At 42.0% G+C, this 21,155-nt stretch overlaps 1 protein-coding gene across 6 annotated transcripts in view; it reads left to right on the top strand.

Annotated features, from left to right (window-relative positions):
• DDX60 (DExD/H-box helicase 60) overlaps positions 1-21,155 on the top strand; it is a 147,706-nt gene that overhangs the window by 27,204 nt on the left and 99,347 nt on the right. For 5 of the 6 annotated variants that reach the window (XM_053253119.1, XM_053253118.1, XM_053253120.1 and 2 more), the window contains exons 7-10: positions 856-987; positions 4,739-4,900; positions 7,168-7,309; positions 17,451-17,606. In XM_053253119.1, coding sequence (XP_053109094.1) covers positions 856-987; positions 4,739-4,900; positions 7,168-7,309; positions 17,451-17,606 — 592 coding nt within the window. The remainder of the gene's footprint in view (positions 1-855; positions 988-4,738; positions 4,901-7,167; positions 7,310-17,450; positions 17,607-21,155) is intronic. The other variant, XM_053253121.1, reaches the window with a different exon arrangement.

Genomic DNA, 21,155 nt, shown 5'->3' with positions numbered 1-21,155 from the left:
AATAGAGGTTGAAAATGAATGGGTCTCTGGCAGTGTTCCCTCTATTCCCCCCCACCCCCCAATCTGTATGCAAATGAATTTTGCTCTGGGCAGCAGTATCAAGTTACTTTGTGCACATTCAGAATGGGGCCTTCAACATAAGTGGGATCTACAGTTAACTGAGCACAAAAAAACTTGTGAGCATGTGCACATGTGCATGCCTTAGAGGGAACACTGGTCACAAGAAACGCTAAGGAAAGAGAACTAGAGATTAAGAGGTGAAGCTTTGTCAGATGTTAGGTAGAAGAAACAATAGGATTAAGCAAAAATAAAAAGGGAGAAAAAGGAAAGAAGAAAATAAGAGCTTTCCTTGTTCTTTTGGTTATTTGCATTTTTTAAATGTACAGGAAAGGGATAAAATGAACAGCAGTAAATCCTGCATACGGATGTGCGTCTTCCTAATGCATATATGATTAGACATGAATCTGAGATTGATATCTTATTTTCAAGACACTGGAAGAACTGGCAGGTGTATACTTTAGGAATAGATCTGCTGTTTGGATACTCCCTAAGGATAAGAGAATCGATACCCTGGGGAATTCCTTTATCTTGGGTGTACTGTACTATGTGAAACAAAAAGGGAAAAAAGGAATGACAAAAGCACAGCTGTATACAATGATTATTAAACAGCAGAACTGTTTGCAGTTCTGTTTATCTTTTTACAATTTCACTAGAAGCAGAGAGATATTAGGACGTTCTTCACACCTAGAAAAGACACACAATGTGATTTCGGCTGAATAAATGTGATGTTTACAATCCTTTCCTCTCTTTCATTTTAAAGAAATATAATATTTCTTGATTGTGGTTAAATTTCAGATTCATACAAAAATCACCCAGTTCCAGAAGGAAATAGAAGATTTCCGATACCTTGTCTGCATTGTTACATGTTCACTGGTTCTAGAAATGCACAGCCAGGTATTAGAAAACCAAACTACCTCTACAGAACCGGTGAGAACTTGTTAACTAATAAAACCAGTTGCTGCCATTTAAACAGTACTAAATCCTCCTTGCAATTAATATTCCTGCATGCACAGTTTCCCTCTATAATTTCCTTTCTACTGTTATCAAAACTTAAATGATGTTTTCCCAGGTAATTATAACTTTTGTCTCTGACCTTTGAGACACATGTCAGTATCAGGAACCACTGGGAATGTGTATTGCTGGCATGGAGACTCTCACATGTAAGCAGCATACAAGTGCTGCTGCCACCATAAACATGCTCTGTGATGGCTCCCATGTGGTTGTTGTAAGATTCTGACTTGGATGCCTGTGAAAACTAGTTGAGTGAGTGGTCATTGAGTTGAGTGAGTGGTCAAACTTCAGGTACACCTGGATGCTGTTTTGCCACCTGCTCAATCATCATGGGCATACTGTTGTTAAAGGCACAGAATCGTAGCTAATTAAAAAAACAACAACCAGGCAGTCCTGTTCATAGATCTTTGCCAATGTCCTATCCTGAACATGTTTTGAAAGTGTTTTGAGCATTCCTGCTTTGGCTGAGTTTAGACAGGTGCACAGGAGGTCATATATATTTTGCTTTTTGCAATTGTACAAAATCTGTTTTAAAATAGCACTTATAAGCTTTTAACTGGAATGTAAGTTACTAATAACATGATCCTATGCCTTTAACCTGAAGTTTATTCGTTGATAGCAATCAATCTTATTTCCAAATAAATGCATTATACACAAATAAAAAAACATTGTGTTCTTGACAGGGTGGATTTGATTTAAATCAAACTGATTTAATTCACGATTTAAATCACAATTTAAATCACTAGTCAGTAAGGCTTGATTTAAATCATAGTTTTCTACATAAAGACTAATTCTTGCTGGTATAACTTTAATATGCAAGTAGATGAAGATTTTTAGAATAACAACTTTTCATATTAGTTTTTTTATCCCCAGTTTTTAATAGGTTAATCATTCATATTTGGACAACTTTTCTGTTGTACTTAGGAAGGAGAAAAATAATCATTACCTTAATAATAACAATTTAAATAGATTTATTCAACTGAAACAATAACATTACAGCATATGTTATTTGCTTAAACAAACATCCATGTTTGTTAACTAATTTGGCTAAACAAAATATATATATTTTAAGAAACTTAGACTGTCAGCCCAGCCTACACATGCAAAACTTAAATACTGTCCTCTGTAGCTCACTCGTCATCTTCATCTTCTTCTTTGTTCATAATCTGGAAAAGAAAAACAAGCTTTCCTGCTTTATCGGGTCCCAAACGATTTCTCAATTTAGAATGAATGAGTCCAAAGGAAGAGAATATTCTTTCAATGCCTGCAGAAGAAGCTACTGCTGTTAAAAGTGAAATCATTACTTGAACAGTCCAAATTTCAACAGCATCAGCAATAAAACAGCTATTTTTCTGTATTTTGTTTAAAGATTCAGAGATGGGTTTCAGGATGCTCAGCATATGTTCAACATTTCTCTTAAGCCCAATGTTGAGGATTTTGGCCGTGACAGTGCCATCTATTTTATCTCGATTTTGTTCACAAACTGTCATCAGAATAGGCCAGTTCTTGATATACTGCTCAAAACAGTCCACCACAGAGTTCCATCTAACATCTTGTGGGAGCGTTAGCTTGGTTCCACCCATCCTTTTCAGAGCTGCTGCAGCAAAGTTATTGTTACGGAAGTATTTAGCAATTTCAACAACATTAGTCTTTATTTCTGGAACACTTCAGTCTTTGGCTAAGAGGTGCAGCAAATGAGCACTGCAGCCATATGTTATTAGCTTTGTATTCCCTTCCTGCTCTTCTAAATTTCTTCTCATCTTGGATACATTTGCAGCATTGTCTGTGACCAAACTGCGTACTAGACATTTGAATTTTTGTTCACATGTTATTATAGCTTTTACTGCCACTTCTTGTAAGTATTCTGCTGTGTGTGCATTTCCTGACGTATCAATTGTTTGTGCAAGGAAGACTTTCCCTTCTTCTGTTGTTATACAAGCACATACAATAGGATCATTGTGGACATTACTCCACCCATCAATACTTAGGTTAACAATTCTACCCTCCAGAGCTGTTGCACATTGCTCCATTTCTCTGTCATACACTTTATCCAGCAGTTTCCCTGCAACATCTGCTCTGCTGGGTGGACTGTATCCTGGTCTCAGTGACTGAACCATATTAATGAAATGTGGGTTCTCAGTCAGACGGAAAGAAGAGTTCATTGCATAAACAAACTGGGCAATTTTTTCATCAATTAACTCTTTTTCTAATCTGCTAGTTTTTATCACAAACTTATCTATGGTGGTTCCAGGAGGGAAGGATTTTTTCTTTCTTTTAGGTGATAGTGATATGTGGCTGTGGGTGTCTGATGATGATGCTAATGAAGCACTATCCTGGATGGATAACTCTGAAACTGTAGAACAGGAGGATGGTGATCTTGAAGGTGGATAGTTTCCAGAATCCATGAATTCCCCTAAACAAAAAAGTCAATGCTGTTATTTTATTGTTTATACAATTTCTGCTTATTGTACACAGCACTGCCCCAAAAGGAATATTTGCTTTTCTTCATAACTGTACCAAATGACAGTAACATGCAGTAATAATAAGAAATATAATTTTGCTCAAACATGACAGTTCAAGGCAGTCTTTAGAAATATTATATGATTCAATAAAAATGTTTACCAACCTGAAGATCCTGCCTGTTCAAATGTGTTTCTTTGGTCATCTTCATCACAGCACTTCTCATGATGTTGCCTCATTCGGGCCACCAGGCCTTGCATTTCTTTGTTGCAGTGTTTGCATTTTGCACGCATGCCTGCCTTACCGATAGGTAAAGGAACTTCATTAAAATATTGCCAAACTGGGTCTCTTTTACGGCCTGCTGCCATTATAGGTTTTTTCCTCCAAGGAAAGAATGTGATAAACCTCAGGTCATACACACAAAAAGATCCAAAGACTTGTCTGTCTGTGGCTATGCAGTATTGTGCTCAGAAAGTTTCACTTCCATTTTGTACTGCTTGTCTGCTTGCCCCTCCCTCCTCACACTTAGTTTCACTTTCTTCTTGTGCAGATCTATTCCACTCCAAACAATCAGAAAGATATTGTTTCTATTCTATTTCACTGAACTTCTTGAAACTTAGCACTGAAGGGGTTGATTCTGTATTCATAGGTTTGTAGAACAATAGGATTAAGGTCTTTTTCTCAACTCTGTTCATGTCATAACATTTTTGCTGTGAAGAAGAGGCATGTGATCTCTGCTGAGTCAAATTCAGTTTTGAGAACTGCAAAAGTAAACCAAGCATCTGTGATAATATCTTGTAGGCAGAGAAACTGCCCAATAATCTTACAAAAACCTCTGGAAGAGCATGACATTGTGAATGGATTAATGGAATTTATTTACCAAAAAAATTAAACATATACAGCCTTATTCTACATAATTAAAAAACTAATCTTTATTTCATGATGGAATAACCTTTGGATGGTAATATATTTTCCTCAAAAAGCATTTTATTTAAAAAAATCAAATTTAAATCAAAAAAATCCAATTTAAATCAAAAAAATCTGATTTTTATTTATTTATTTATTTTTAAATCATTGATTTTTATCCACCCTGGTTCTTGAAGGACACAACCATAGAACTTAAAATGCAGAATGAAAGATGGGGAAAAAAGGGAAGTCTCCCTTTGTTGTGCTTCATAACATTTTCTTTCTTTGTGTTTGAACAAAGAACGTGGTAAAAACAGCATTAACTCTGCAAGAAGCTGGAGACCTAATTAGAATGTATTGCCTCAGTGTGGTTTTTCTGCATCATTTGCCACTTTCACAAAGAGCTCAGATTAGACTCATCAATTACTGCTGGAATAAGACAACAATAATGTTTATACAACAGGTAGGCATAGCAATGAATACTTCAAATAAATAATTTTGGACAGAGTGGGAGGGAACTATCAGAGTTGGCCACTGTTCAAAATGATTTTGATCAGGAAATAGACAGAAATGGGCGGCAGATTTTGTGAACATTATTGCACCTCAAATGCACTCTTATTTAGATAGTTTTTGTGTGTTTGTATGTGTGTGAAAAGATAAGGAAACTTTCACAAGATGAAGAGAAAGACTGATTAAAATATGGCACTATTTAACTACTCAAATTTGACTATATGGAATAATCAGTGAGGGCAAATGGTCCTCACTTTGCCGTCACTCTGAAGCCCTTCAGGTGTTCCGTACAGGAGAACCCTGTTATCTCTGAAACCACAGATAATGGGGGATTAGGGCAATGGGAATTGTGGGGTTAGGTTCTCTAGCCAGCAGAAATGTGCAAAAAACAGGGCAGAATGGGGAAATTTGTTGGGGGGCGCGGGGAGTGCCCTACCATGCTCTGTCTGTCTCCAGCTACTCAGCAATGCCCCCCAGATGCTGCAATATGGTACCCGGTGAGACATCCTCCCCATGCTTTGGATGCTGAGCACCGTGTTTTCCCAGTCATGGGAAGAATCTTCCCCCTGTTATAGCATTTGCCCTTGCAGACAAATATGGTGGGGGTTGGAGAAATGGGTGAAGTTACATAGCTTGTCAGCACAGGATGAGACTTGAAATTGGTGTTGTGATTGTGTACACTGTACACAGTTATTAAATGTCTGAATATGGCTACTACTAACTGAGGAAGAATGTGCATGGTCACTCCTCCTCCTGTTTAAAAGTGATACTGAAGTGATGGCCCAGAGAAAGGCAATGGACATCAACAAACAAGTGTGAAAATTATGATATTTTGTGGATGGGTTGGAGAACATTTATGATAAAGCCTTATTTTATGCCAAAAAACCTTTTTCCTTGAAAATTTGGTACATCACAATTGTAACATGTTATTATAAAACTGTGTTCAATCCATGTATGTCTTCCTTTCTTTAGAAGTTGAAGAAATTCAATTAAATTCACTTCTGTAGGATGGAATAATTTTATTATTGTTATTAAGCAGAGGAAAAATCTAAGTAAATATTTCAATGTGTAAAAGGAATGTTAAAATATGAATTCTTAGGACACAGTAATGAATTACTAAAGTTAGTGGTAATTCATTATTCATTAATATCATTATCATTTGTATGCCACTTTGACAAAGAATGTGACTTTTGTAGGTCATTTTGACACAAAGTAACATTTTTACTAGGAATGTTGCACAGAAGTACGAATGAAGGAAGTAAGGGACCAAGGAAGGAAGCATCTGGTACCTGGCTATCAAACTGAAGACTAGAAATTTAGCAGGCAAATACTGTGTGTGTATGTGTGTGTGTGAAAAATGTGTCATAGAACTATTGTCGGCTGAATGTCACATTGCCTCCAAGGTGGCTGCTGCTGACCTTTCGCTATCAGTGATGCATTTGGTGATGAGTGTGTGCATACAGAACTCTATACACCAGGGCTGTACAATTTTGGTCTTCCTGCAGATATTGGACTAGAATTCCCATCATCCATGACTTTTGACCATTGTGGCTGGTGGTAATGGGAATTGTAGTTGTAATTCTGACCCCCCATTGGTGGGCTAGAATTGTGCCCCCCTGTGGGTCAATTTGGACAATACTTTGCTAGCTGACCACACAAGATAAGGAAGTGTGCGTGCCATGAGTGTGTATGTCCTGCCCCTCCTGGTGCGCTTTCCCAGAAACTTTTCCTTATTGCATTGTGGGGGACTGGTTCATCCATACTGCTTCTCTATATGTAGCCCAAATACTAGTTGGCTGGTAGAGCAAGTAGGGTCTGAACCAGCCCAAAGACTCTTCCTATGCTGCTGTGGGTTCCTGGGAACACAGTAAGCATTTTTGTCAAGTTCTGAGTCTCTCTTTCCTCCCCAGCTGCCTACAGTGGAATTGCTATAGCTTTAGTGTCCGTGGCATTAAGACAAGCAATATGGGAAATGGAGAGGACCTTTTATATAATATAGTCAAATAATTTGGATGCTCGTGGTTATAAAAATGAATTTAGGCCTTTCAGAAGAAAGACTTCTGAATGCTTAAAGCATTGAGCCTTAAGCTAGAGTGAAATTTTATCATGTGCAGCCAAACCTGAAAGTTTACAGTATTCTTTCCATGTTGTGTAGTGGCACATAGATAAATGAATCCCATTTGCATTTTCTACCAAGATATTGTTTTCTTTTCCTTTCAGCATAAACTTTATGAATTTCATGTCCTGAAACACCTGGCCACTCAAAAATCATGGAACATGGATTTTTCTGCCCTGCCTGATTTAAGTGATAATCTCTTGTGGGAGAACATTGCATATTATTATGAAGTAGAAAAAGATCCAGGTACTTAATTCATGTTAGGTCTTTGAATAATTTTTTTAGATCCCAGGTTTTGAATCTTTGAAGCAAGCCTTCCATTGAGGTGTGAGCTATTGATAAAATAGGCGCCAAACTTCAGGTTTAAGCTGTATGTATTATATCCATACTAGAGGGTTATATTCTTTTGGAAGAAGGAATCTTCCTCTGGAAGAAGAGGTTTCCTCGAGATAAAGGAAATCTTAGGATACAACCCATTGCCTTTCTCTTTCTTGTATTCCAGTGAGTTTATTCCACTGATGATTGAAAGCACTGTGAGCTGATAGAAGGGATCATTATTTTTTTGAAATGGTTTTTCCTTTTCATACAAATATTTTAAGAATGTTAATTTTACAAGGGTGGGCATGGCTGTTTAGTTAAGATGAGAAAGAAAAACAGTATTCTGTCCAGGGAGCCAAGCCAGTAAAAATTTGGGTTGAGTTCTAATCTCTATTCATTAGTACAGTTGCCCCTCACCAACCACGGGTTTCCCAGTCGTGGATTTGAGTATCTGCGACTGGGAAATTGTGGCAAGTCTTTCCAACCATGACCTGAGTATCGATGGTTTGGTGAGATTTTTTGGAAATTTGAGGGGAGAGTTTGGGGGTCAGGAGGTCATTTCTGGGGGTCGGGTAATTTTCAGGGGTCAGGAGGTGATTTTAAGTGAGCAGGGCCAGTTTTTTCTATTTTTAACTGGCTTTTTTGGGTCTTTTTGCAACTGCGCTTCTTCTAACCCCTTGGTTTTCAATAGCTCTCCCACCGCGAATTCGCCAACTGTGAGGTTTTCCATGAATGGAACCCTCGCAGTTGGTGAGGGACGACTGTATTTTTCAAACTCTCTGGTCCAGTTTTAGTTTAAATGTTAACTTTAAAACATGATTCAGTAACTGGTTCAGACACTTTGAACTGTGCTGTGTATATTTCTTGCAGAGTAATATCAAAGACATTACAATGTTGCTGTTTTTATGTCGTTTCCCCTATACTCAGGGCCACCTTCAGCATGCAGCATCTCTAAGCAAATGCTTTGGCCCCAGAGCCCACCACCACTGATGCTCACTTTGCCACTAGACCCCCTAAATATTTCTTACTGATGCTATGTTTGTGCCAGGGTGCTGTGAAGCAATTAAAATGACATCTTCAGTTACAATGGCACTTTCAGCCTGACCCTGAACTGGTGGAGAGAGATGCTTCTAACCAGAAATTCAACAGGTGCAGCATCTAGACTTGCTTGCTTCAGATGCAGCTGCTGGATTCCTGCTGGATGCATTTTAACATTATCCACAGCATACCAGAAATGGGTTGCTATGAAAATATGCTATCAATGCCATGTAGGAATGTGCTTGTGGATTTGGGTACAAATCGATTTGTACCCAAATCTAGCTGATTCGGGTGATTTGGAGACATAACAAATCACCCCTGTGGTCCATTGGCTAGATTCAGGTACAAATCGAAGTTCGCTTGATTCAATTCAAATTGATTCAAGATTTGGATCCCTCCTATTAATTCCCTCAGATCCCCAACTTTCTTTCTTTCTTTTTCTTTTTTTTTTAAAAAAGCTAATCTCTAGCCCTTAAAGAAGTGGAGTTATGGAGCAAAATGTGTGGTCACTATTTTTCAAGTGTTTGGATTCTTTGATGTATAATAACTTCCGCTCAATGAATCCCTATGAGGATTCATTACACACCTTCATTTCTTCTATTCATTTTGACTGTCTTTTCAACAGTTCCAGTTGTCAACTGCCATGTGCCAACTACACCCCACTCCCACCCTCAAGGCAGTGGGGTACTATTCAGTTGATGTTCTAGGATTTCTTTTTCAAGTGTTTAGGCTCTTTAGTGTCTAATAACCTTTCCTCATTATGAATCCCTGTGAGGATTCATTACACACCAAAGAGTCTAAACACCTCAAAAATTCCTACAATAAAAACTGAGTACCCAGTGGCTTGTGGGTTGCGGGGTAGCTGGAACATGCAATGCCACTAATTCCCCACCCCCACCTGCAAAACACTGGGGTCAAAATGAACAGAAGAAATGAAGGTCTGTAATGAAGACACCAAAGAATCTAAACACTTCAAAAATACCTAAAAAATAAACTGAGTACCCCAGTGTGTGTGTGTGTGTGGGAGGTAGTTGGCACTTTCCAATGATAGTCAAAATGAACAGAAGAAACGAAGGTGTATCCTCATAGGGATTCATTATGAGGAAAGGTTATTAAACCAAAGAATCTAAACATTTCAATATTCCTAAAAATTAAAATGAGTATCCCACTGCCTTGCAGGTATGTGTGGAGAGTGTAGTTGGCACATGGCAATTGACAGTTGGCACTGTCCAGTGACAGTCAAAATGAACAGAAGAAATGAAGGTGTGCAATGAATCCTGATAGGGATTCATTATGAGGAAAAGTTATTATACACCAAAGAATCCAAACACTTGAAAAATAATGACTGTACATTTTGCTCCATAAATCCACTTCTACAAGGGCTAGAGCTTAGCTTTTTTTATTTTTAATGAAAGCTGGGGATCCATTTTAGGGCTAGGATATGGCAACTTCAAATCCCCATTGTTTCCTATGGCGGAGATATTCAAAATCAGTAAAAACTAAAAACATTCATTAAAAACCAACCAAGTGTCCCACTGCCTTGAAATTTGGATGGTAGGTGACACCCATGGGGACCTACCCACCAACCAAATTTGGTGCCCCTAGGACCTTGTTAAGTGGTCTGAATTGGTCCGAATCCTAATTGAATCAAAGCAAATACAAATCAAATCTGGGGTGATTTGGAGGGGGTAGATTTGGCTCCAAAACAAATCAGGGGTGATTTGTTTGGGGCACAAATTGAATTTTAAAAAATGATTTGTGCACATCTCTAATGCCATGTGGTATATTAGCATTTCACAGCATCCAACTGTGGTCCACAAAAAACCTACATTAGATTCTCAAGGCACATTCAGGCAGAAAGTTCTCCAGTTGATACTAATTTACCCACACTTCAGCCCAAAGCAGTATCAGCAGTCAGAAGAATGTCAGAGAACCGATATTTGGTTCCTTACAAGTGTTTAAAATGAACTTCTTCAAAGCCTCAAAATAATAAAACATAATGATAAGTATTTTATTATTTTAATATATAATAAAATATTAATAGTATGTTTGCAAGTGGTGGATATGCTATTGTAATTACAATTTATTTTGCCAATTGATCTGTGGAAATCAAAGACATTGGACTTCTACTTTGATTATGTTGAAATGCAAACTGAGACTGAAGTTGGAGGGACAGTAGGGAACATTGAACAAAAAATGTGGCAGCAATCAGTTACTCTTATTAAAGCCAAGCCAAATAAGGGAGGGAGTATGTTCCACCAACATCATCCACCATAAAATAGCAATAGCAATAGCACTTACATTTATATACCGCTCTATAGCCGAAGCTCTCTAAGCGGTTTACAATGATTTAGCATATTGCCCCCAACATTCTGGGTACTCATTTCACTGACCTCGGAAGGATGGAAGGCTGAGTCAACCTTGAGCCCCTGGTCAGGATCGAACTTGTAACCTTCTGGTTACAGGGCGGCAGTTTTACCACTGCGCCACCAGGGGCTCTGTCATGAATTTGTAGTTATTCTGAGAGCGGGAATGGTCGTTCACAGGACTAGCCATACTCAGGCTTGCAAAACCATACCTCGGTAGGGTTGGTCATGTGGAGAGCTGGGATTGGTCCCAGTCCCAGCACTCTGTACTGAGATAGCCTGTGTTTTGTACCCAGGCTAATAGTGAGGTGCGCTCTTCTACCCCACTCCCTGGAAGTGTGAATGCTTGGGCTGCCTGTGGCAAGAGGACCTGGCAGTGGGGAAATCCTCCAATGCACTGTGCTCTGTGCATTGTGGGATGTGGGAGGCCAAGCTTGCTCCCCTTCCCCGTTGCTCCTGGAGCACTTGCATGCTGGTCATGTGAGTGTGTGGCTCTGGGAGGCCCAGGATCAATGCTGTTCATGTGGGGGAAGGTTACCTTCCCCCCAGCCCTCCCCGGGCTGGGTAAGTTTAGTCTTGTGAACGACCTTTGAATGTGACAACATGTGTTGAGACAAACAATAATAACAACAAATATGTATATAACACCTTTCAACAAAAGTTTCCAAAGCAGTTTACATACAGAAATAATAAATAAGGTGAGCAATCTGGAGGAACAGCTCTCTATTCTTCCCAAACTTTTGACCACTGCCACCAAGTGGATTTTTGGTATGGCTTGGTCCACTACAACAGCCCTTCACGTTTATCAAAAATTACAAAACCCCAAAAAGCTTTCAGTAGAGTGAAAAGGCTTATAGGTGTGGGGTGGAGACAAATCAACAGGCTTCTTATCTTTATATAATAAGAAAGTTTACTTCTTCGACGTGGTCTCTGTTTTTTACACCAATGGGCTATGTGCCTGTGCAGAGACCTTGTCGGAACCTAACAAGCTCAATTCTCCTGATTTGGGCAGGGAACCCTGCCCCCAGCTGCTATATGCAGCTGTGACACTCCACATCCCTTCAGTCTTCATCATCCGCGCTTCAGTAGACTTTGTGGAATCTTCAGCTCGGCAACGAGTAGGACTAATCCTTGAATCCTCTTGTTGTTTTTCTCCTGTTTTCCTCTCTATTATTGCTATTTTTTATCTTGCGCAGTAGTGTGTGTTTTTTCCTTGGCGTTTTTATTTTAATGCCCGCCCCCCATATCTCCGTGGCTCCGATCCCGGCTGGGACAGAGTGTCTGACTGGCCTGCAGTATCCTATGCCTGGCACGAAGAGTTTTAAGAAATGTGTTCGCAGTGGATCTAAGATGCCTTCCCCCGATTCTCATACCGAGTGTCTTTTCTGCCTGGGGGAATCCCACATTGTCAAGACCTGTATTCATTGCCAAAGGTTTACGAAACAGGCTTGAAAGAATAGGGCTTCTCGCTTGCGTGCTGCCCTGTGGTACTGTTCGTCAGAGGCCTTATCCTTGAAGCAGTTGTTCAGATTGGCTTCTTCGATGCAATCGGAGAGATCGGACTCTGCTTCTATGGAGCAAGAACTCCTGGCCTCAGTACTGGTCTCAGAGGCGCCTGTTTTGGACCTCTCTGTGGTCTCAGTCCTGTCAGTGCTGTTAGACGACTTGTCTAAGTATCCTCTGCCTGCGGTACTGGACCCTCCCTCAGTCTCTTCGGTACAGATACCGAAGAAGAAGAAGAAGCCGAGTTTGGTTCTGCATCTGCCGTCAGGTCAACACCTCTTGCCTATTCCTAAAAAGAAGAAGCCTACACGAGTCCCTTCTTCAGAGGCCCTGCTGGCTAGGAAACCAAAGTTGGCTTTGGGACATGGCGCGGCAGTGTACCAGGCATCTCATGGTCACCTGGCCATGAAACTGGCTCCTCTGATACCGAGTTCTTCAGTTCCACGCCGGCCTATCTCCCAGGCAGCTGAGGTGTCTCCTAGCCTGACCCCTGACCGCACCCATGAGGGTCGGGAACTGTTGGTAGCAACCGAAGAGTGGGAATACACTACTTCCGAAGATGAACCTTATTCACCTGACAAGTCCTCCGGCCTAGGACTCTTTGGCACCTCCCGAGTTGGACAGTGAGAGCGAACCTGGCTATCCGGGCTCGAATACTAAGATCCCTGGGGTCTGCCCCTATGGACAATCAATCAGACTCTAAGTCAGTATCTCCATCAGAGGACCTTAAGCAATACTCGGCCTATGTGGCCCACATGGTCTCTGCCCTAGGTGTGAGCCTTGGTACACAGCAGGAAGAGAAATGGACCCTTATTTAGCCTTTTTGATGTGGAGGCTAAGGTACTGGTCTCTCTGCCCCTTAACACTTCCCTGTTGGGAGTCATGTGAGGGCACTGGAAAAAGCCTGCAACACTTTCCCAACCCAACAGGCATTCATTCATTCATTCATTCATTTGATTTCTATACCACCCTTCCAAAAATGGCTCAGGGCAGTTTACACAGAGAAATAATAAATAAATAAGATGGATCCCTGACCCCAAAGAGCTCACAATCTAAAAAAGTTTGAACTTCTACAGGGTACAGATGCAGGATGATACAACTTTCTTAAAGAACCATTCCACCCCTAACTCCATTGTGGTGGAGTTATCCCTGCAGAAGTCTAATCTGCACCCTGTGATAAGGAGGGCAGGAAGTTTGGGAGGAGGCTCTACTTGGCTTCGGCTCTCCACTTGCTGGTGGCCAATTACCAGGCCTATAATGCCAGGTACAACTACTTTTTGTGGGAGAAAGTAGCCTCCTTTTTTGGATCTCCTGCCACAGGACAAACATGATCTGGCTAAAGCCTTCCTCCGTGAGGCAGTGCAGATGGCGAAACAAGAGATCTACTCGGCTAGACACTCTGTGGAGTGTGCAACTAAAGTGATGGCCATGGCCGTGGCTCTCAGGAGGCATGCCTGGCTGCATTCGTCTGGTCTGACCTATGAGGCCTGCACTAGGATTGAAGATCTTCCCTTCGAGGGTTCTAGCCTCTTTGCGGAGCAAACAGATGACACGCTACAGAAGGTGCAGAAGCTGAGGAGTATAGCAAAATCGATGTCCTACTCTTCCTCTGCCCCTAAGCCGCAGAGGCCATCCAGGTGGCTCCCTTATCAACATCCGAAAGCCCCTCTGCAGCAGCAGTCTTCATTGGAGCATTCCTTTCACTTCAAGTTCCAGCCTCGATATAAGTCTGGGTTCCAACCTAGTAAATCGGCTTTTCAGAAACAGCGTCCGCATACTTTTCAAAAGAAGCAATGACTCTTTCCCCTTTCGGACTCACCTGGCTCCCTTTGCGGCAAATTGGGACAAGGTGATTGCAGATCAGTGGGTCCTCACGGTCATACGTATGGGCTACACTCTCGAGTTCTACAGGATGCCACCTGTGTCCGGGGTCATGACTACTCCGTCGACTCTGGAGTTGGACAAGGAAGTCTCCAGTTTCCTCTTGAAAGATGCGATAGAAAGGGTCACATAGAATGGCGAGAGCCCTGGTTTTCATTCCAGGTACTGTATCATTCTGAAACCAGACGGTGGTCAGCATCCTATACTGGACCTCAGAGCCCTGAACAAACACTTTGTGTACAGGTGTTTACGAATGTTGTCGGTACCAACTATTCTGGTCCTCTTAGAAAAGAACATGTGGATGGTCTCCCTGGACCTGTGTCGTAAATCTGTTAGCTTGGCTAACCCAACAGGATTTACAACCCATTCAGCTCTCCCCCTGTGAGTTAAACAGAAAGTAGCAGCGAAGCTGCATTAAGGAAAAGGAAAGACTCACAAAGAAAAATAGTAGTAAACGAATAAATTCCCCTGAACTAATCTAGGTACCCCCCTCTATGATAATGGAGTAATAACTGAAAAGAAAACAGAGCAAGGAATGAATAGAACAAAGGACACCAGAGCAAGGAATTAACGGAACAAAAAACAACAGAGCAGGAAAGAATAGAACAAGGGCAAACTGGTCCTCGAAAGGTTGAGGAATTCTAAATAGGAACACGGTCTGCATTAAGCGAAAGTTGCTAGCAGCAATCTGTGCAACTAACAGACTGCTTAATATAGGGCTTAAGATAACCGGCAGCCAATCAGGCTTTCCTGAGTCAGCACTTCTACTTCCTCTCCTGTGATATCCTGCGCCTGCGTGTCTCCCACTGATCCTTCCTCTTGAGACGTCTTCTCAAGACAGGCGAAATTCCCACCTCCTCCTGATCAGCCTCCTCAGCTCTCATGTCTGGCAGCTGTCCCGATTTCTCAGCTCCAGTCTGTTCTCCCTGCCAAATCCTGTTGCTGTGCCTCTGAGCCCACACTCCCAACTGAGTCCTCCCGTTCCTCCTCTGACTCTTCTGAGTCAGAGGTCTGAGCCATGGCAACCTGAGAGATGCGTACTACCAAATCTCAATACGCCCTCAGCATTGCTGTTTCTTGCGCTTTCAGATAGGGAGAATCCCTTATCAATTCAAGGCCTTGCTGTTTGGTCTCACGACGGCCCCAAAGGTTTTTAGAAAATGCCTGGCTCCGGTAGTGGCATTTATGCAGGAGCAAGGAATACAGATCCTACCTTTTCTGGACAATTGACTAATCCTGGCGAGTTCCAGCCAAGATGCCCTGGACAAGGTCATAGATACTGTGCAGAGTCTGGGCTTACAGATCAATTTTGATAAGTCCCAGCTGGATCCTGTCCGCAGGATACAGTCTATAGGGCTGATCTTCGACTCTGGCCTGGAGAAGGTCTTCCTCCCAGAAGCCCCCGTAGAGATGCTGATACAGCTGGCCTCCGTTTTCCTAGCTGGAGGGCTGCAAACCATGCACTCAGTGCATTGCCTGTTAGGACATAAGGCTGCCACCACGTACATGCTCCCACATGTGCGCCTTCGGATGCACATCATTCTGTGGCGGTTCCTGGATGTGTTCGACCCCCTTCAGGACTTGGTTCAATTGGAATGCATGCCTCCTCAAAGGGTACAGGAAGCTGTGCATGTTGGGTTGAGATTCGTCATTTGGGTCTTGGTGCCCCCTTCCAGGTCCCTCAGCTGCACTGGGTGATTACAACCGAAGCGTTGGAGCAGGGTTGGGGTGCTCATTTGAACAAATTTCACCTAAGCGGCCATTGGATGCTGACAGAGAGAGGTCGGCACATCTATTACCTAAAACTGCTGGCCATATTCCATGCCCTCAAGGGCTTCTTGCCCATAATTGCGGTTGCTCGGTGACAATCCAGACCGAAAACGAAAGCCTATATAAATCGTCAGGGAGGCACGACCTTGAGATTAATTTCTGCCTGGACATTTACTATAGTAGGTGGCATTTAGGAAAAACACTTCTTTGTTGAGGAACGAATCAGGCAGAAATTAATCACATGTAGTGCTTTGGAAAAGTGACACCTGAGTGAATTTCTGTGCAGATGCATTCCTCCACAGCCCAATATAGAGCTGAAAGACCAAGGCACATTGTGGGTGCATGGAGCCTAATTGGAAAAGCCAACATAAATAAGAAAATATGAAGTCTTTACTGCTTTGGGGTAACACTTTAACTTGCAATATCTACACCTTTTAGAGCATGGGTGAAAATTGGAAGCACCTTAACTTTCATCTTAAACCAAAGGATTTTTGATATTATAATATATTCTCTCCTTCTGTTGGGAATGACTGCATTCTCAGCCAGCTAAGTGGTCTTTAAAAAGTATAAGTTGTTCTGGTAATAACTAATCTGTTTGAACTATAATATTAATTGATAATCTCCATCCTCACAAGTTAGCCCACTTCAGCCTTAAACGTTCACACATCCGCCATTTTTGGAAGGGCGGTATAGAAATCAAATAAATAAATAAAAATTGAATTAGGGTGGATGATATCATCACAAACCATGTCCCTACGTGTCACTCATTACAACTGTCCCAATTTTGGTTCAAATTGATTAGACAGTCCACAAGTTAGACCACTTGTGCCTCAATTGTTCACACGTCCTCCATCTTGAATCAGGGTGGATGACATTATAAACTAGGTCCTTGATCTATTCCTATGTTTCCCTACATCTGTCGCAAATTTGGTTCAAATCAGTTAGGTGGTTCACAATAACCCACTTATGCCTCAAATGTTCATGTGTCTGCCATCTTGAATTTGGATGGATGACATCATCACAAACTATGCTGTTGAAGTGTCCCTATGTGTCCCTACAACTCTGCTCAATTTGGTTTATATTGGCCCAGGCATTGCGAAGTTCATAGTGGGGACACACACACAGATATACACACAAACAGAATGTTGGGTTTAAGCTTACTTTCCTTGTGAAACATAGGCTAAAAGGGCAAGTTACACGAGGCAAGGGGGTGGGTAAAAATTGCTAGTTTCTTGCCTTCACTTGGAATGGGTTGCTGTTTAAAAGTGTTGAAATGCTACTTTGAGTTCCATATAGAATTGGTGGAAAACTTGGGCCTGGGAACTTCAGTAATGACATCAGTTCCCAGACCAGGGTCTCTGCCAAATATCTGGTTTTAGTCTATGTTAGATTTTGGTCCTAATGCAAATCTGACCCTTACAGAACAGGTTGTTTATTATTAGTTGTGAAATTCTGTAATTTTTTAAAATAAAAATTAACATCAAATATTATTTTTACTATGATTTTCTTAGGGTTTGATTTGGATATAGGAGAAAAGATTAGTAGAGACTATGAATTTTTGTGGAAGCATATCACAGGAGACTCTGGGACATGTAATATTGGATCATCTTTTCCTCTGAGAACAACTCCTAGCCATTTTCTTGAGGAGAAATGTTCACCTAGTGAAGGTAACATCTTTTGGAGCTACATTATCAGATTGGTAGAATAGAGTTGCAATTATTTCGCGTGTGTGTGTACTGTGAAATGTTTATATATTGATATTGATGATAGAACTTTATATAGTCATGCAATAGTTTAAATGGTTTTCTAATGAACTGACCTGAGCGTTTAACAGATTACACAATGCTACATATCCCATAAGTGCCCTTCCATATTGCCAGTGTTTTGACATTGCGCTCTCTGTGCTGTCAGCAGGGTGCCATCCATATTTCTGGTGCCTTGTTTCTAATTTTAATGATATGTTATGACCCTATAATGTGTTAATGGTTGGGAATTCTCTCTGGTAAGAGATACCCTTCTATTACAGCAGAGTGTGCAGAGGCACAACACAGTGGAGTCTGCCTAGGCATGCATGTATGCTGAGAGTAAAAGAAACTTGGAGCCAGTTCATAGTTTCAAATCAATATAAGGTGTCTTTATTGGAGAACTCCATTCTAGATAGGAAAGTGGAGAGATAGGATCTCTAATCTAGCTAGCTAGCTGGATGCAGAGGGATGGTTTCTGCAACTCTGCACACATGGTGGAGGGAGAGAGGATCATATGTGTTGCAAGGGAGAAGAAAGGGGAAGAGGAAGAGGCAGGCAGGCAGGAAGTCCCTGAGAGTAGCAATCTGCATATCAAAGGGATAGTAGAGAAGGGATGACCAATGTCTTGACCCCTCTGACTCACTAATCTGTCCCCCTCTGTCACTGAGACATGAGACAGCTCAGAGTCCTTCACTTCAAACACTAATAGCGTTGCAGGAAAGTAGCTGTATTTTTCTGTGGTAGGGAGGCATACAAATGAGTTTATGTGTTGCAGTATGTTGCAGTGTGGACAGTTCTCCCCACCTCCTGTGCTTGCTTTCTCCGCCCCCTCGCTGAAAGAGAAACATGCTGGGAGAAATCTTGGCTTTTCCCTCCTTTCCTCCCCACAGATCTTTATATATATTTCTATATATATATTTCTCCAAGTCATACCCGTTGCTAATCCCATGTGTGGCAGACTCTTGTGAGAGTTTGCGAGCAGCTGCCTTGATAGCGACAGAATGGGGCAAGAAAATGGTGGCGGCAGCAGTGGTGGGCAGGCGGGGAGGGATAGCACTGGCTAGGCTGGCCAGTGAGGGAAAGGACCCCCAGCGGGTGGAGAAGAAAAGCGCTGCTGGCAGGCCGGTGGGGAGGGAAAGCGCCTGCCAGGCTGGCCAGCCACCGAACAGGGAAGGAAAGTGCCAACCAGGCCAGCCAGCGGGCAGGGAAAGAAAGCACCAGCCAGGCCAGCCGGTGAGGGAGAGCGCTGCTGGCAGGTGGGGAGGGAAAGCGCCACCAGCGGGCGGTTAAGGAAAGTGCCGGGCAGGCCGGTGGGCAGGGAAGGAAAGTGCTGGCGAGGCCAGCCAGCAAGGGAAAGTGGACTGGGATGGGAAGAACGAACTGGGGCTGAAGCTGGGGGGGTGGGTGGGAGAATGGACTGGGACTGAAGGGAGGGGGGGAAAGAAGATGGGAAGGAAAGACAGGTAGAACTATGGGCACAGATGCTCTTTTGTGCATTCCCCTTTTAATTTGCTACTTTGGCCAGAGACTCATACTAATGCAGCTGAGCAGATTTCTGAATCCAACCCTTTCTTGTGCACTTTTACTGAAGAGGAAGCCCATTGAACTAAAACATTTACTTCTGTGCAATCCCACTTGCTTACTACAAGGCAAAGGACAGGGAGAGAGAACAGTCACTTACTTAAAAGGAAGCCCATTGAACTGAATCATGATTCATTTATTTCTATGCAATTCCACAGCCCTCACTGGAGGAGCGCTCGCCTCCCCTCTGCCTCCTCCCTACTATTTATTTATTTATTCCTCTGGAGGCGTGCCAGATCCTGTCTTTCCCCCTTCTTGGGTTGCCACAGGATTCTCTCCCTCCCCACAATAAGCAGTTCCCTTGTTTTGTCACTCCTCACGTACCCCACTCTTTCTTTTCTAAATTTTCCCCTGGTTATTGCTTGCACAAAACTGGAATGATGCACTAGAAAGTTAGATTTTTTATTTGGAATGGCAGTTCCCCATGCTTGCGGATTTGCGCATGGCAGTCGAGAAGTTACAAAAAAAAGTCATGTACTCACACACCCCGCAACTCTATTGGCCCATATGGAGCAGGAGGAGGGGCAGATAAATGCATTTTGAGGTGAATATGAACAGTCCTCCATTGAAAACATGTTGCAATGGACGTAAAATATGAATGGCCACCAGCCTACAACTAAGTATTGAAGAACGCTTTATTCTCGGTTTTAAACCGTTGCACTGTTTCATCACACTTTGCAACGCTTTACGCATTGCAAATCTCGTCATCCGGAAATCCCCTACAGAAAAAGGTTATCATCAAATATTTATATTTGCAAACATGAATCTATATGTATGATCTCCTGAGCAACTTGTCAACTCATGACATATAAAGATATGTTGAACCTAAAAGGTCTGAACATCGCATTTTATTGAATGTTGTCTTAATGTACTTTAAAAGAGAGCTTTAAATCCTATTAAATGTTGTTAAGTATATGAATAATATATGTATGTATATGTATACATTCTATTTACAAGAAAAGTATCCCTTTCTTTTCAGTAAACAAATGTTTCACAGTAGAAATCTGTCTGCTTTTCAAGACCTGTAGGTTAAATAGCCTTCAGCCTAGAACAGGGGTAGGCAATCTTGAGTCTACAGCTATTGTTGGGCTACAACTCCGAAACATTTATCTCTGTCATTATACTTGGATTTGGTGTCATCTGGCAAAGCTGATTGGCAGTAAATGCAAAATAGTTAATGAAAGTTACACAGAGCTGATGTGGTGATTGCAACTAGCAAGCCCCTTTGTTTCAAAAGTGTTTTGGCATAAGACATGAATGGCTATTGTTTGAAAAACACAAACTCAAGCCCCATTGGGCACGTGGAACAAGTTGCCTGTTTTTAAAGCCCTAGCCACTGAGTACGGATCTTCTAACAGCTATTATCCATTATTGCTTCATGAAACCACTCAGTTCAGAGGCAAAATGCTCTTAGTACCAGGTACCAGGGTACAGCCATCAGTATATGGCCTGCTTATTAGCACCAAAAGTGGTCTTTGTAGTCTAGGAATGTGAACAAAATGGATTTTGTGTTCTGTTCCAAACTTGGAATGGAATGAAAAATCCCCTGAACGTTCCATTGGAACAACTAGTCGAGCTGGTTGTTCAGACAAAATGACCCTGTCGTGAGTCAGAATGTTCCAAGCGCTAATTTTGGGGGAAAATGGCTCCGTTCTGGGCACATTTGGCAGCCATTTCCATGGTGTTGCTGACCATGCAAATGGCTGCCATGTGTGCACGGAGGCCAGAAGAGCGCCATTTTGGATTCCAAAATGATGCTTGAAACACTCTGAACATTCCAACTCGGAACAAGGTTGTTGCTGAGCTCGCAACAGGCCCTTCAATTCAATGGCATTCTGTGCCAAGCTCGGAACACTCAAAATCGCCTGTTTCTATTCAGAACATTCCAGC

This window comes from Hemicordylus capensis, chromosome 5 (genome assembly GCF_027244095.1).
Source record: "Hemicordylus capensis ecotype Gifberg chromosome 5, rHemCap1.1.pri, whole genome shotgun sequence".
Taxonomy (NCBI): Eukaryota; Metazoa; Chordata; class Lepidosauria; order Squamata; family Cordylidae; genus Hemicordylus; species Hemicordylus capensis.
This window is presented reverse-complemented; position numbering and strand designations above follow the sequence as displayed.